General features: G+C 61.0%; 1 protein-coding gene across 2 annotated transcripts; it reads right to left on the minus strand.

Moving 5' to 3' along the window:
- Window positions 1–1,616: 1,616 nt before the first annotated feature.
- On the minus strand, window positions 1,617–11,982 carry SEPTIN4 (septin 4). Of its 2 annotated transcripts, none has more exons than XM_048967094.1 (12): window positions 11,878–11,982; window positions 7,716–8,009; window positions 7,447–7,540; window positions 7,288–7,374; window positions 6,430–6,553; window positions 6,055–6,189; window positions 5,846–5,963; window positions 5,486–5,587; window positions 5,028–5,124; window positions 4,742–4,904; window positions 3,214–3,313; window positions 1,617–2,965 (listed from the first exon to the last, which is right to left on the minus strand). In XM_048967094.1, exons 1-12 carry the CDS (start codon window positions 11,878–11,880, stop codon window positions 2,906–2,908), a joined length of 1,377 nt encoding a protein of 458 aa, XP_048823051.1. In that variant the 5' UTR covers window positions 11,881–11,982; the 3' UTR covers window positions 1,617–2,905. The 2 variants fall into 2 exon arrangements, with proteins under 2 accessions (XP_048823051.1, XP_048823050.1); XM_048967093.1 differs by lacking the exon at window positions 11,878–11,982 and adding an exon at window positions 9,225–9,361.
- Between the last annotated feature and the right edge of the window lie 2,545 nt (window positions 11,983–14,527).

The following is a 14,527-nucleotide window of genomic DNA, read 5'->3' on the forward strand; positions in this document are numbered from 1 at the left end:
TGCGTTTGCCAAGGGTGCTGAGGGACTGCTTGTCACGCTGGATGCTCTCCATGGGTTTTGTGAGGCTATTGGTGAGGAGAATGTATGGCAAAAAACACAGCGTAGTTTGGAAACTGGAGTCAAGTCACTCATCTGGGCTGAGGGTTTCCATCAGCTGTGAGAGGAGCCAGAGAAAAGGGTTTGAGCAGAGGAATCCCAAAACACTTCTCCAATTGATGGTTTGTGGCCCATTGGCCAACATCAGAGTAATTCCGCAGTGCTCCACCCACCTTTTCAAGAAGGAGAAGAGCATTCACACACAGCAGTGCTGTGGTTTTGGGTCTACTGAAACCCATTAGAGGAGGAAGATCCAAAGTCTCATCATGAGTGCCACAGCATCCCAAATCCTTTACATGTCTGAAAAGCCATCCTGCAACCGGCGCCTGGGGTTTTAATGCTCTTGTGCCACAGCGATGGTGCAAGAAGGAGTGGGAAGGAAACAGAGGCAGCGGCTTGATCAAAAATCTGGATGCCCCATGGCACAGAGATGATGGGGCAGGAGGACCTCACAGGGTTGGTCCAGGGAAGGGTGCAGAGCATTCATTTGGCTTCTGGGAAGGGAGAGCTGGCGCTGGCTGGAGCTTCAGCAGCCATAGGGGTAGCACAGCATGGAGAAGGAGCAGAGATTTCCTCTCCCTCCCCAAAAACATTTCCTCCCACCGCGAGCGTTGCCAAAGGGTTGAAGGGAGCCACGGTGCCAGCGCTGGCAAGGGACCTAAAATAGGACATCATAAACTCACATCAGAGACTTTGCTGCACTAAAATATCTCTGCCCTGGAAACGCTTGTGGGAAGGCTGGCTTTGGGTGGGTGTGGGTTTTTTTAAGGATGTGATCAAAATCACATGAAACCAAGCAGAGCTAAGGGAAGGAAGACAGGCTGGAGCTGGTATCGGAGCTTGAGCACTGGGGTTTTCCTGCTGAGGATGCAAGCGCAGAGATGGGTGAGGGGCACCAAGCCAAGTCAGCTGCTCTGAGGTCACAGCAAGCAGCCTGGCCAGCTGTCCTGGGCAGGGAACAGTGGGCATGGCCACCACAGTGTGCTCCAGAAGGCAAACTCATGCAGCCAGGGAAACTCAGGCACTTCTCCATTCCCGTGTTGGCATTATGATGATTGATATTGATGAAGGTGACTTAAGGCTCTCTGCGTAACAGAGGTACAGCCTCATTTTGCAGCAGGGTGACAATGGGGTCAGGGTGCCCAAAGCAGCTCCTGCCCCTTCAAGGACCCTGCCCAAAGTGACCTGAAGAGCAGGACGAGAGGGGAGGTTAACAACTTTCTGATAGCAAAAGCATGTAAGAAAAGAGAATCGACATCTCTTGGGTGGTGCAAACACAACAGCTGGCCTTAGCTCCCATCTGGCCGATCCAGGACATGCTTTAACCATCCATGTGGATCCAGGGAATGTATGGAAGGGATGAAGGGGAGCAGGGGGTAAAGAGGTTCCCTGAGTGCCTACAAGGTGAGGGAGGAGGTGGAGGAGGGAGGAGGGGGTGGGTCTGAGGGCCATCCATTACCATCCTCCTGCGCCCGCCCGTGGAAGTGACACATGGGTGCAGACAAGGCAGGTCAGCTGTATTTATTGAGAACGTTCGTGGAGGGGTTAAAAATATTTCCACTAGCTCTATACGAATTTATAAACCTATATTCTTTGTATACTTTAATAAACGCATCTATGGCCATCATGCAAAGGTAGGTTCTTCAGTAAGAAAATAGCGAGATAAAAAAGGAAAGTGCTCATCCAGCCTGCAGGTCCCCGCTCATGGGCGAGCTGACACAGGGACCCCTCAGGCTGTGGCTGACACAGGGACACTGCTGGCACTGTCCCTACCGCCACCCAGCCTGAGCCATCCAAACTACGACATGGGGACTGTGGGGCTGAGGCTCAAGCCCACCCAGGGGATACCAAAAAGGGTGGCCCAGGCAGGGAGGGGACACGTCCCCATGCCCCCAGCTCTGCCTCCAGCCCTCAGGGCCACCGTGCTGCCTCACTGTCCCCTTTCTTCTTTCCCCATTGCCTGAGGGAAGCGGGGAGTTGGGGTGCTCTGCCAGGAAGCAGCGTGGATGGGGACATCTGGGGGGACACAGTGTCACGATGGACAAGCAAGCAGCCGAAATGCCATCAGGGGACAAAGCTCTTGCCGAGCAGGGGGACAGTGATTATTGCTTTGTAGGGCCAACAAGGTGGGGTCAGGTCTCTGCTCACTGTGATTTGGGGTTGGAGGGATGGTGTTTGGGGGAGATGGTGTTTCCTCAGGGTTCCTTGTGCACCAGCCTGAGCCATCCAATGCTCCCATGGGACAATGCTCCGTTGGGACAGCAAATGTGACAAGGACACAGGGCTGGACGCCGTTGGTCTTCAGAACCTCCTCTGTTGGCAGGGGAGACCCTGGCCAAGGGTGACCTGTGGCCTCCAGGAGCCACTGAACTTCTGTCATTCAGATTTCCCTTCCACCCCTATCTTGAGTGGTACAGACCCCGATTTGTGAGACTGGGAGCAGTCCTCTCCTTCCCTCTTCCTTCACAGCATGAGCAGGCAGGGACAAGACCATGGGCAGTAGGGCAGTTGTGGCCTCTTGAAGATACCTGGGGTAGGAGGGACACAGAGGGAGCCAAAGCCGTGGGGACAACACTGCGCCCAGCCCAGGGGGTGCAGGAGGGACTGGGACAATGTCTGGGGGAACCTGGGAGGTGCACCCCATCCCCTCGCCATCCCCAAGTCCATAAGGCGACACTGCAGCAGCTTAAGGTGAGAGGTGTTGTTGGTACCGAGTCTCAGAGCTTGGCTGGGATGGAGCATGATGTAAACATTTCTGATCCGCGTGGGGCACGGCTGGAGGAGGAGGAGGAGGGGCTGGGGGAGGGGGTTAGTGGGAGTCCTTCATCTGCTTCTGGATCTTCTGCAGCATCTCCTGCATCCGCCGCAGCTGGAAAGGAACAAAGAGGTGACAACAGGGAATGTGGCATCGCCATGTGCTGCCCATGGCCACGTCACCTCCCCTGATCAAGCCTGCCAAGTCTGGACCACCAGGAATTGTGTTCTGGGGAAAAACCTACAATTTTCTTCAAATTCTTCCCCACCTTGAGTGGGGCATTGCAGAAAGGGTGTCCCATGCTGGGGCTGGGGGCAGCACAAGGGGGCAGCGGGGGGGAGGAATGGAAGCTCAGTGCTCACCTCTTCATCCTTCTCTCGGATGAGCTTCTCCGTCTCTGAATCCGGCACCGGGGGGATGACAGGGATGGGGAAATCCGTGCCGCTCTCCCGTGTCAGCTTGCTGCAGAGCAGAGAGAGGAGGTGAGGATGCTCCCACCCCCCCAGGCTCGAGCTCTCCCAGCTCACCAAACACCTCCAAGCCCCATGCAACGTCTGAGGACAGCACTGTCAACCTGGTGTCCCACAGCTGCTGGCAGTGCAGCTTTCCCAGAGCATCGCTGAGGACAGGCATTGCAGCACAGCGCATCCCCCCAACCCCCCCAGGCCACCCTTTTGGGCAGGACTGAAGTGAGCTGAGTCGATGGGTTCTGCCATGACAAGGGCACGGGGAGGGTCCCCATTGGATGACACGTGGTGGGGACATCACTGTCACTCACAGTGGTCACGCGTGTCACCATGCGCCAGTGACAAGCGGAGCGGTGATGGGTTCAGTGAAGCTGACACAGGGGACGGCTGCCCCAAGGCACTGGGGTAGGTGTGGGTGTGCGCAGGCAAGGGCTGGCTTCTGACTGCATCCTGAGTTGCTTTGGGAAACCACCACCCATTATCACTGCTCTCACCATTGGGGGTCACTTTGGGAAGGTCACTGGGGATGGAACCAGGCACGGGCCAAGCAATGCCACCAGCCCAGGGGACCTGCCCCAGGGACTCTTCTTAAAGGAGTCAGTGGCTGCGCCCTGAGCTGGCCTCACCCCAGGATGAGGCGCTTTGCTCTGTGTGCCTTAAGATGAAACTAAGTTGTGCTGTGCCCGGCACACCCATCCCCATGGACCACTTTCCTGCTGGAGGTGGGTGCTTGGTGACAGTGGCACAGAGTGTCCCTTGCCCAAATGAGTTGGGTGTCCCCAGTACGAGGGCACAGCATCCTCCCATCGGTGCTGCACCAAGGGCAACCAGCTGCCAATCTGGGCAATGGGTGGGTGGCTGCAGGGTCGGCCCAGAAGCACCCCCCACAGTGCTTTTGTGCACAGCCCTTGCCAGGCACAGAAGGACCAAGACAGCATTGGGTACCAGCAAGCACTTTATAGAAGGGCAGGGGGTGCAGCGGTGGTGGCAGGGGGGACGGGCCCGTCCCCAGCTCAGTCTGCGGAGCAGTCGGAGCAGCACAGCCGCAGCGCCGAGGGCTGCTTCCTTCTCCCAGTGCACATGGAGAGACAAGCTTAGGGCACCCATGGCCATCACCAGTGACTGCCCAAAGCTAAGGACCAGGTGCCCCGCAGAGTCCCCATACCCTGCCAGCCCACTGGGCACCCAGATTTTGGGGTGCTGAAGGGCATGCAAGCACCATCAATCTGGCAATGACGGCAGAGCCCTGGCACCTGCTGCCTGCTCTGCTCCTCCCCCAAAGCCCATAAACACAGGGTTCCCATCACCCCTCCAGCCACCAAGGCGAGGCCACCCACCGTGACAGGGCGTCCCATGGACAAACCAAGGAGAGGAGGGGCTGCCCCAGCCCTCCCACAGCCCAGCCCTGCTCCCAGGCCCGTACTTGCGGTTCCTCTCCTTCACCACCATGCGGGTCATGCTCTGGATGCACTGCGTGCGGTAGTTCTCGTAGTGCGTCTCACGCGTCACATCCTTCAGGTCCTGCATGTGGGTCCTCACCAGCATGGTGCGCAGCTTCACAAAGTCACAGTGAGATGGATTCTCCACTGAGGGGGTGGGGGGAAAAGCAGGAGTCAGGGGACCCCAAATGCACCCGCATGGGGACCAGATCGTGGAGAAGGAGCACGAGGTGCCCCCATCTCCACAGGGACGCGTCCCGGTGACGTTACCTTCCACGATGCCCCAGGGGTAGAGCCGCCCACGGACACGCCGTCCCTTGGCTTCCACCACCGTGTTGCTGCCGATGACAGCAAAGGGGATGCTCTCCTGCAAGGGAATGGTCATAGAATTAGAGCAGGTCTTGGCACTGCTGCTGTGGCCCGCAACCCTCCACCTGCATTTCTCTGTCCATATCCAGCACTGATACCCTGGAGCACTGTCTATGGGGTGGCAGCATCACAGCATGCGTTTTCCTATCCCCATCCCCATCCCTATCCCCATCTCCGTTTCCATCCCCATCCTATCCCTTCCCCCCAAGTTGCAGGTGGCAATGACAAGATCTCCATGGGATGTCCAGCATCCATGAATGTGACATGGCTTCCTTGGCCCCAGGTCCACTCCAGGACAAGATGCCCCCACTCTGTGGGGCTCTGCCCCCTCTCCACAGTGCTGGAGGAACCCAACCCACCTTCAACGCTTGGTCCTGCAGCTTGAACTCCTCATCCTCATCCGAGTCGCACTCAGGGAACTGATAGATGCGGATCCCATAGTGGTCAATCTCCTCCCGGATCTGGAAGAACACAGCCAGTGCGTGGCAGGGCTCTGCTCCATAGGAAGGGACAGAGCCACACACCCCATGTCCCTCATGCACCCAGCATGCTTGCTCCCAAGTTGGGTGACACAGACATCCCCCAGAGAGACACGTCCTTGGGGACTGTCCCTGCTGGGAACACGGAGAATGCTCCACACAAAGCCCAGGCAGGGGATTGGAAGAGCCACCAGACGAGAGGAGCAGGAGGTGAGGGGACAGTCCAGGGCAGGACCTCACCTTATTCTTCATCCGTTCCACCTCAGCGGGTGTCAAGGTGTCAGCCTTGGCCAGCACAGGCACGATGTTCACGCGCTGGTGCAGCGCCCGCATGAACTCCACATCCAGGGGCCGGAGGCTGCGGGAAGCCCCGTGAGCCCCGAGCCCTTCCCCGTCCCTCCCATTTCTGCTGCTCACCCCAGGTGGGCAGGGGATGGGGATACCCCTACCCGTGGCCAAAGGGCGAGATGAAATAGATGCAGCAGTGCACGCGGTTGTCCTGGATGTTCTTGCGATTGAGGCCACTTTCATCGCGGAAGTACTGCTCGAACTGCTGGTCAATGTAGTCAGCCACCGGCTTCCAGCTGTGGGGACAGCGGGCTGGGAGGGAGGTGACCACCCCACGGCCCTTCCCCAGCCCCAAACTCACCATCTCCAGGCTCAACGCCTCCTCCTAGGGTCAGTATCATGTCCCAAGGACAGCATAAGCCATAGTATCACCGAGCAACAGGGGGCTGCCCGCACACACATCCCCATCCCCAGATCCCCATCCTTGGGGACGTTCCATTCCCCTCCCCATGCTGAGGATGTGCCCTGGGTCGCACCACTCAGTGTTGTTGACAGCATCACCGAAGCCCGGCGTGTCCACGATGGTCAGGCGCAGCTTGACGCCCTTCTCCTCAATATCCACCACATGCTTGGTGATCTCCACCGTCTGCGTGATGCGCTCTGCAGGGACAGGAGACACGGGGATGGCACTGGCATTCCATGCAAGGGGTGGGGATGAGCAGGATGTGCTCACAGCCACAATGGCACTGCACTCAGCACAATCCCCGTGATGGGATGGCAGTGACACAAGAAGATATCACAGCCCCTGAGTCTCTCCCAGCCCTTGGGGACGTGCGACACCACCAGGCTGCCGGTGTCCCCATGGTGACCTGGTCACCATGGGCACCAAACCCAGGCACATCATGGGTGCTTTGTGTCCCTGGCTTTTAAACACAACACCAATGGGAGGCCCTCACACTCTGTCCTCGCATTCCATGTCCCCAAGGATGCTACCATTGTGTGTAGCCATGCATGCATTCACCGAGGCTGCAAATAGCTCCTAGCAACCAACAGAAATCCAATAACTCTGCTGGATCCCGGGGATGGGGACCGTATTTCAATTCACCAGGCCACGTGGCACTGCGCCCCGGACCTGACTGTCCCCAGTGTCCTATGAGCCCCAACAAGCCGGGCTTTGTTCTGCCACTGCTCTGAGACAAACCCATGCCAGAGGACCCTACTGCCTTGGCAGAGCCCCACGCCTGCTTCCTCCTTTGGGAAAAGCCCAAAAGTGACAAACATAGGTGTAGGGGACCGGAGGAGCCCAGCTGGGGTGGAGAGGAACTGCCAGCTCCGAGGGTCATAGCTGGAGATGGTTCTCCAGACCCATCCGTGCCCCCTCCCTGCTGCCCTACCTTCAGCGTTGAGAAGCTTGCGGTCCCTGTACATGTCTGTCAGGAAGAGGCTGTTGACGAGGGTGGATTTGCCCAGCCCAGATTCCCCTGCAGTGACAGGGAGCGGTGAGGGGACACTCAGGTCACTGTCCCCACTCCAGCCACCATGCTGTCTCCTACCTGCCACCATCAATGTGAAGTCAAAGCCCTTCTTCACTGACTTGCGATGGACCTGGTTGGGAAGCGTGGCGAAGCCCACGTACTCCTTGTCATCCTACAGGTAGAGGGGACATGGGACAGCGTGCTCACCATGGGGCTGTGCCCCCCTGGGCAACCCCAAGGGGATCCCATGGGGTCACAGTACCATAGGACCCCGTGGGTTGGGCGCACACCTCATGGTGACTCCTCCATCCCCTCTACCACCCCTGCTCCCCAGGGGCCCACCGCACCTCAGAGGAATCGTAGGGGTCCAGCTGCCCCCAGGGGCTGCGCGGCCGTGAGGGGCTGGGCGGTGGGGGGGCCATGATGAGCTGCTGGGTGTCCAAGGGTCGGGGGCGAGAGAAGGACCGCACGTCGTGCTCATCGGCAGGCTCCTCACCGGGGGCCCTCCCACAGAGGGGGTGGCCAGAGTCCCGCCGGCCCTCAGGGGGCTCCACTTTGCGGGGGCTGTCGGCAGGAGGGCAGTCCCTGAGGAACTGGGTGAGCTCAGCCTCTTCCGAGTCCTCCTTCAGGAAGCGCTTGATCTGGGGGGGAGAAGGGACGAGGAGAGAGGGGACGGCTGTGGCGGCAGTGCCGTGCCGTGGTGGCACCACGGTGGCACCGTGCTGTGACGGCTCTGCGTCGTGGGAGCCCCAGATCAACACAACATCAGAACCCCAAACCTCCGCTGTCAGCCTCATGCACCCCAAGGCAGGGACACCTTGGGGACAAAAGAAAGGGACAAGAGTGCCAGCCCAGGGACAGGTGTGGGGACAGAGCGGGGACAGCGCGGTGCCATGCAGCAGGGTGGTGAGGGCGCTTACAGCTTGCTGCATGGGGAGGTCAGCCGGATCCTGGCATTCCTGGGGACACGGGTGGGGGCTGTCCCCCCTGGCCCTGGGAGGGCCCTGGACACCCCCACGTTCCTTGGGGTCTTCTGGCAGAACCCCCATGTGTGGCTGTGAGGGAAAGGTGCACTGGGGAGGGAGGAAGACAGCGACGAGAAAGATGAGAGGCGACAGCCCTGGAGCTGAGGAGAACCTTAGAGGGGGCAGGAGTTTGTGCGTGGTTCCCCGTGGTCATCACCATAGGATCCCTGGCCCTACAAGGTGGCCCCAAACAGGGGACATGGAGGGCCTTGGGCAGCTCCCACTCTGCAGGACAGCATCTTGGGGTCTCAAGGTGACAGTCCACCATGGAACACACTTCCCCCCTCCCCTGTCCTATGTCCCTGCCGGAGGCGAGGCAAAGCACGCTGAGTTATTGGGCTGGAAACGAGGTCACACTGCTGCCGGGCCACAGCATGCTCAGCTGCCCCGCACTGCCCAGCACCCCCACTGCCACCAGGATGGTGACAGCGGTGTCCCCTCAAAGGGCTGAATGGCCCCTGCAGTACCCCTCCTCTCCCCCCCCCCCCCCATCTTCAGCAGTCCTCAGTGTGTCCTCACCCTGATCAGTTTGCTCAGGGCATGCTGCCCATCTGAGGACCACACGGGGACAGGTGACAGTGTCCTCTGTCCCCAACCACTCCCAAAAACACTACCCCACTCTCCCAGCAGACCTTGGGGGTCCTCTGCCCAGCACAGAGCCCTATAATGCTATTAGGGGCTGCACCACATCCTCGGGGACCCTGCAGCAAGCGTGTCCCCAAGCAAGGCTGTCTTGGAGACAGAGCTGCAGCACATTCCCCAGCTCCCACCAGCCGGGTGAGGGCTCCCACTGTGCCCCCCACCCACATCTGCCCCCTCTACCCCCCATACCTCCTGCAGAGGCTGCAGCTCGGGGCAGGTGGCCATGGCCCAGCCGCTGTCACTCGTGGCAGGGAGATGCTGTGAGTGGCACAGGCTGCGCCCAGGCTCAGGGAGGGACAGGAGGGACATTAGCATAACTCCACCCTGCATGAGCACCCAGCACCCTCAGCACCCAGACACAGCTCTGCAGGGGTGCAGGAGCAGCACAAGGGGCACAGGGGGGCACCGGGATATGGGGAGAAGAGTGAGCCCAGCTGTGAGGCAAGAGAGCAGCTCTGGGGGTGGCAGGGGTCATAAAGCATCACCAGACAAGGCAGTGGGTGGGTGGGAAGAAAACTGGGCTGCCTGACTGCCATACGCCCCTCAGGTTGAGTAGAACATCTATCCTAAAAGCAACATCTCCATCCCAAATACCCCCATCCACAGCAAAACACCTCTCTGCTGCCCAGCTCATCCTCAGGGGTTATCCCAAGTGCTCACAGGGCCCCTGCAGGGCAGAAGCCCAAGCTGTCAGGGCTGGGGTCTGCTCCCATCAGCCCGATGCTGATTTGCCTTGATGCATGTCGAGATGCATTGGGCACGGGACTGGGCACGCTTCACTTGCCTGGCTTAGCTGGGAAAGTGCTAAAAAGCCCCAAAGCACCAGGGGGGTTAAAGGGGGAGAGCTGAACCACGGGGATGTAGGTGCAGAGGGGTCCAGTAGGGGGTGATGCTCCACCCCCCAGCACCCCATAACGCAGAGGTGCCACACGGGTTGTCACACTGAGTCCCAGCAGCAGCATCACCACAAGGCCATGACTATCCCACCTGTGAGTGGGGATTTACAGTGCAGCTCCACGCCCCGTAAGAGGATTACACACCCTGCTGCACACGCCAGCGAGGAGGCATTTGCTGCCTCGTCCCCACCTGCCACCCCGCATCGCACCTTCCCGCAGGTGACAGCTAGGGGGCTGCGAGGGGGGAGGCTGCAGAGCCACTGGGGCGGCAAAACCTGCGCTGGGAGAGCCACCCTGAGCATCCCCACGCTTGGCTGCTCCCCTCAGCCTTCCCAGGCTGCTCTGGGGAAGCTCTGCAGCCAGGATGTGGGCACCCCCAGACCCGCACTGCACTCTACCACTGCATCTCACCTAAAGGTGGCATCCATCCGTGTCACAGCCCTGCACACACCGCTCCCCACATCACAACACCACCAGCACCTTTGCCGCCCTGCTGCCTGCCAGTCCTCTCACCCAACACCTACAACCACTGTGCTCCCTGCAAACTGCAAGAAGCTTCTCCAAAACCCATCCTCGTGGCTCTCCACCCCCCCTTAAGAACAAGGGGCTCAACTGTCCCTGTGTTCCTTTCCCAAGGCAGCCAGCAGCCACACGTTGCTGAGCTGTGCTCGGAGCTCCCAGCTGCCACCAATACCCTAAAATCAGAATTTCTCACTTCCAACTCCCACCTCCCACCCCATCGGTGGTGGCTCTGTTGGGAAACCCATCCTCGGGCTGCATCTGTCGCTCTTGGGCAGCCCGGAGAGGTGGTGATGAGGCTGAGAGCCTTACCAGGGCTGAGAATCGCTTTGGACATGGGAAACACAGGTGAGGAGCAGGGCGGAGGGTCGGGCAGCGGGATGGTGCCCGGCTCCGGGCATGGTGATGGCATCGGGCAGAGGACCGCGCAAAAAGCTCCTTCCCTTGGTTCAGCCCTTCCCTCGAGGCACCCTTCCAGAGCCGCAGGAATGAACGGGCCGGGAGCTCAGGGCAGCACGGCGGTGCCGCAGCCTGGAGGTGATACCGGGGCCGCCCGGTCTAGAAGCAGCGCAGCGCTCCGGTACGGATCGCTAATCGCACCGCAGCCCGGAGCGGGGGGGAGGCGAGCAGGAGCACTGAGCGCGCCCAGAACGCGGAGCGGCCCCGACGTGGCCGGGAGCGGATGGCTCAGCAGCGGGGACGGGGCGTCCCTCGGCTCCGTCCGTCCCCCAGGCCCATCCGGCACTGTTTGGGGAGGGCTCTCCGCGGGACCGCCGCGCTCCTCCGGCCGTCCTTCCCTCCCCTCTCCCTGCGTCCCGCGCCGCAGGAATGTGCCGCTCGGTTCCCACGGTGGCCGCAGCGCTGTCCCCACCCTTCCCGGTGCCACGGGGACCGCACTCCCATCGCGGGCACGGGTTCCCTACGGCGACCGCGGGGACCCCTCTGCCGGCAGCGGGGCGGAGGAGCGGTGCCACCGGCGCGGGACGCGGGGCTCCGAAGGAGGGACGTGGATGGACCGCTCGGGGCCGCGTCTTCGGGGGTGACCGAGGGGTGACAGAGGCGTGACAGAGCGCTGAGAGAGGGGTAGCTGTGCTGGGGCAGCCGCTGCCGTCCCCGACCCGGGGGTTCCGCAGATAACGGGGCGCAGGTGGAAGTGTTAGGGGGGTCCCGCCTCGATGAAGCACGAGAAGCGTGCAGCGCGCTCCCCCCTCCTGACGTCTCCCGTGCTCCTCCCGTGGCTGTCAGGTCCGGCCGGGTTGCCCCTTTCCCCCCCGCCCCTCTGCGGCACCGGATGGCCCGGCCCGGCCCGCTCCGCCCCGCGGCACCGTCACCTTCACGGAGGGCACCGGGATGCGGCAGAGCCGGGATGCGACGATCCCGAATCCCGCGTCCCGTGTGTCATTTCCTCCCCCCGCCGTTCTCCTTACCATGGCTGCGGCCCGCGCGGGGCGGGCGCCGACCGGGAACGGCGGCTGAGAGCGGCACGGCCGGGCCCCGCCGCCGGGATTAGCGGAACGGCAGCCGGCGGGGCGGGGCGGGGGCGGGCCGGGGCGGCACCGACGGCGGCATCACTGCTGGCACCGGCACCGGGCATCCGCGATAACGTCTGTACCGGCACCAGCATCGGTGTCGGCACTGCGTACTGGCACAGGGCGCCGGTACCAAGAACTGTGCATCATTCAGTGCACCAGTGCCACGGACCGAGTGCTGGCACCAGGCACAGGGCAGTGGTGTGGGGTAGCAGTGCTGGGAATAGGGCTCCAGCACTGGGAACTGAGTGTGGGGCACCGTCACCAAGGCCTCGGGACAGTGCACCAGTACCGGGTATGGGCAGCAGTAACTGATACCAGCAGGCACAGGGCACCAGTGTGGGTACCCACTGAAGGGTGATGGCACCAGTACTGGGTACAGAGCACCAGCACCAGAACCTGGTAGTGGTGGGAGGGGGCAGCCCCAGCACTGGGAATTGGGCGACAATACTGAGTGCTGCTCAGCAGATAGTCGGTACCAGCATTAACACCACTGCTGGAAGACAGCAGGGAACATGCACAGCTCACACCAATGGCAGGCTACTGGGCACTGGTACTGGGAGCGTGAGCGACCCCCGTCCCCATCCATGTGGGGCAGGGAGGATAGGTGAGGATGGATGCTTCAATCCTAATCCCTGCAGTCAGCACTCCCTTCTGGGACGCAGCTTTACTGGGGATTACTCGCCGTAATGCTGAGCCCTGCTGCCCACTGCCCTTCAAGGAGCAGTTCCCCTGGGGACAGCGGAGCTGGGCACTGCTGTGATGAGCTGCCGGTGCTCAGCTGCACAGTGGGTGATGTGCTCAGCCTCCAGCAATGGGAATTTGGCCTCGCCGGAGGAGAATGGTGCCTGACTGTGTCAGAAGGATGTGGCCGCAGAGCCGCAGCCCGGGCTTTAAATAGAGCATTAAAAGCTGAAGGGATCAGCTGCAGAGCAGGGGGGGGATGCAGCAGGGCAAGGCCAGGCGACGTCGTGGCAGCTGGAGCCAAAGGGGGTCACGCTTTGCCCATGCGTGAGTGGGGAAGTGTGTTGGGTGCCCTCATTGTGGCCACATCGAGGTGGGAGCGGAGCCTGTGGGGTTTGTGTGCCTTTACTCCACGCGAGCAGGGCAGTGCCAGGCACAGCAGCCATGTCCCCAGTCTTGGAGATGCCTTACTGACCCAGTTCTTCTTGTCCAGGGGTGACACAAGAGGAGGAGCAGTGACACGGAGGGTGGGTGGTTTTCCCCAGGGCCCCCAGCACCCCCAGCACCCTGTCCTGCCCGGCCCAGCCGGCAGCAGCTGGAAGGGAAACAGCGAGCTGGAGGGGCAGCTCTGTAATTACCATGGGAGGCCGAGTTATTTTGGGATGAGGCTGCGCGCTGCCAAAGCTGCTCTTCCTCCAAACCCAAACAAGATGGAAAGAGCCCATCCCAGGACACGGGGTGATTAACTCCTTCTCTGCCTGCTGCCCCCACGCTGCAGCATGTCCCCAGGCATGTGCCAGGGATGGGGGAACCCAGGGGTGAGCTCTGTGCCACCCCCTGAGACCTCCCACAGTTCATCCCCTGTCACCAGCCCCGAAATCCCCCACAAGAGTCCTGCCAGTGCTGCCAGGCCATCACTTACCTCCTCATCTGAAGCCTCAGCCAGGGAGGGGTCAGCACCGGAGCAGGCAAAGGATGGCACCAGGGTGGGAAGAAGCAAGATTTTCCATCAGCTGAGGACTGCTGGGCTCTCTGGCTGTCCCCGTGTCCCCCCAGCACACATCAGGGCTAGCACAGTGCATGGCATAGGGATGTCCAAATGCCCTACAATGTAGGCCCTACAAAAACTGCTGTGGGTTCCTGCCTCACCTTTCAGGGTCCAGAAGAAATCGGCGTTCCCCTTGTCAGTCATGACTGCAATGGGGAGGAAGGCTGTGAGCTGCAGCTGCTTGTGACCATTGCTCTGTGCTGTCCCCTCCAGGTGTGCCCCCAGGGCAAGGCAGAGGGGACACAGATGTCCCTGGGTCACACATCACCATATTCCCTATCTGCTTGCCCCAGCTACCCAAACTCACCCATGAAGAAGGTCTTAAATTCAGTGGCCAGCTCCACGTCCACCTTGTGCCCAATATCAATGCCACAGGCAAAGTCCTTGGAGCCGTTGTCCTGCGGCGGAGCGGTGGCAGGAGCTCTGTCACACATTGCCACATCCTCACTGAAGCCACCTCTGCCTGTTGGGACCTCTGTGATGGCATCCACCTCTACAGGGACATTCTTGGAAGTGCTCGGCTCCGTCACTGTGGACACGGGGCACGGGGTGGCAGTGTGCTGTGAGTGCAGCAGGGGCCACCAAGCTGAGCTGCGATCAGGCTTGGACAGAGCCCTGGTGGTGGAGACATCCCAGGGCAAGGGGACAGCAGGGCAGTGCTGGGGACTACAGGGACAAGGGGCTTTTGGGGACCCGGGAGCAGGGTGTGGGTTCATGGGCACAGTGCTGGCCTGGGTGCCCACGTCCCTGGTGGGAAGTGACAGCTGGAAAGGTGCTGGGTGCTGGTGTGCCATCTGCTCAGCCCTGTGGTGCAGC

Source organism: Lagopus muta, chromosome 20 (genome assembly GCF_023343835.1).
Source record: "Lagopus muta isolate bLagMut1 chromosome 20, bLagMut1 primary, whole genome shotgun sequence".
Lineage (NCBI taxonomy): Eukaryota > Metazoa > Chordata > Aves > Galliformes > Phasianidae > Lagopus > Lagopus muta.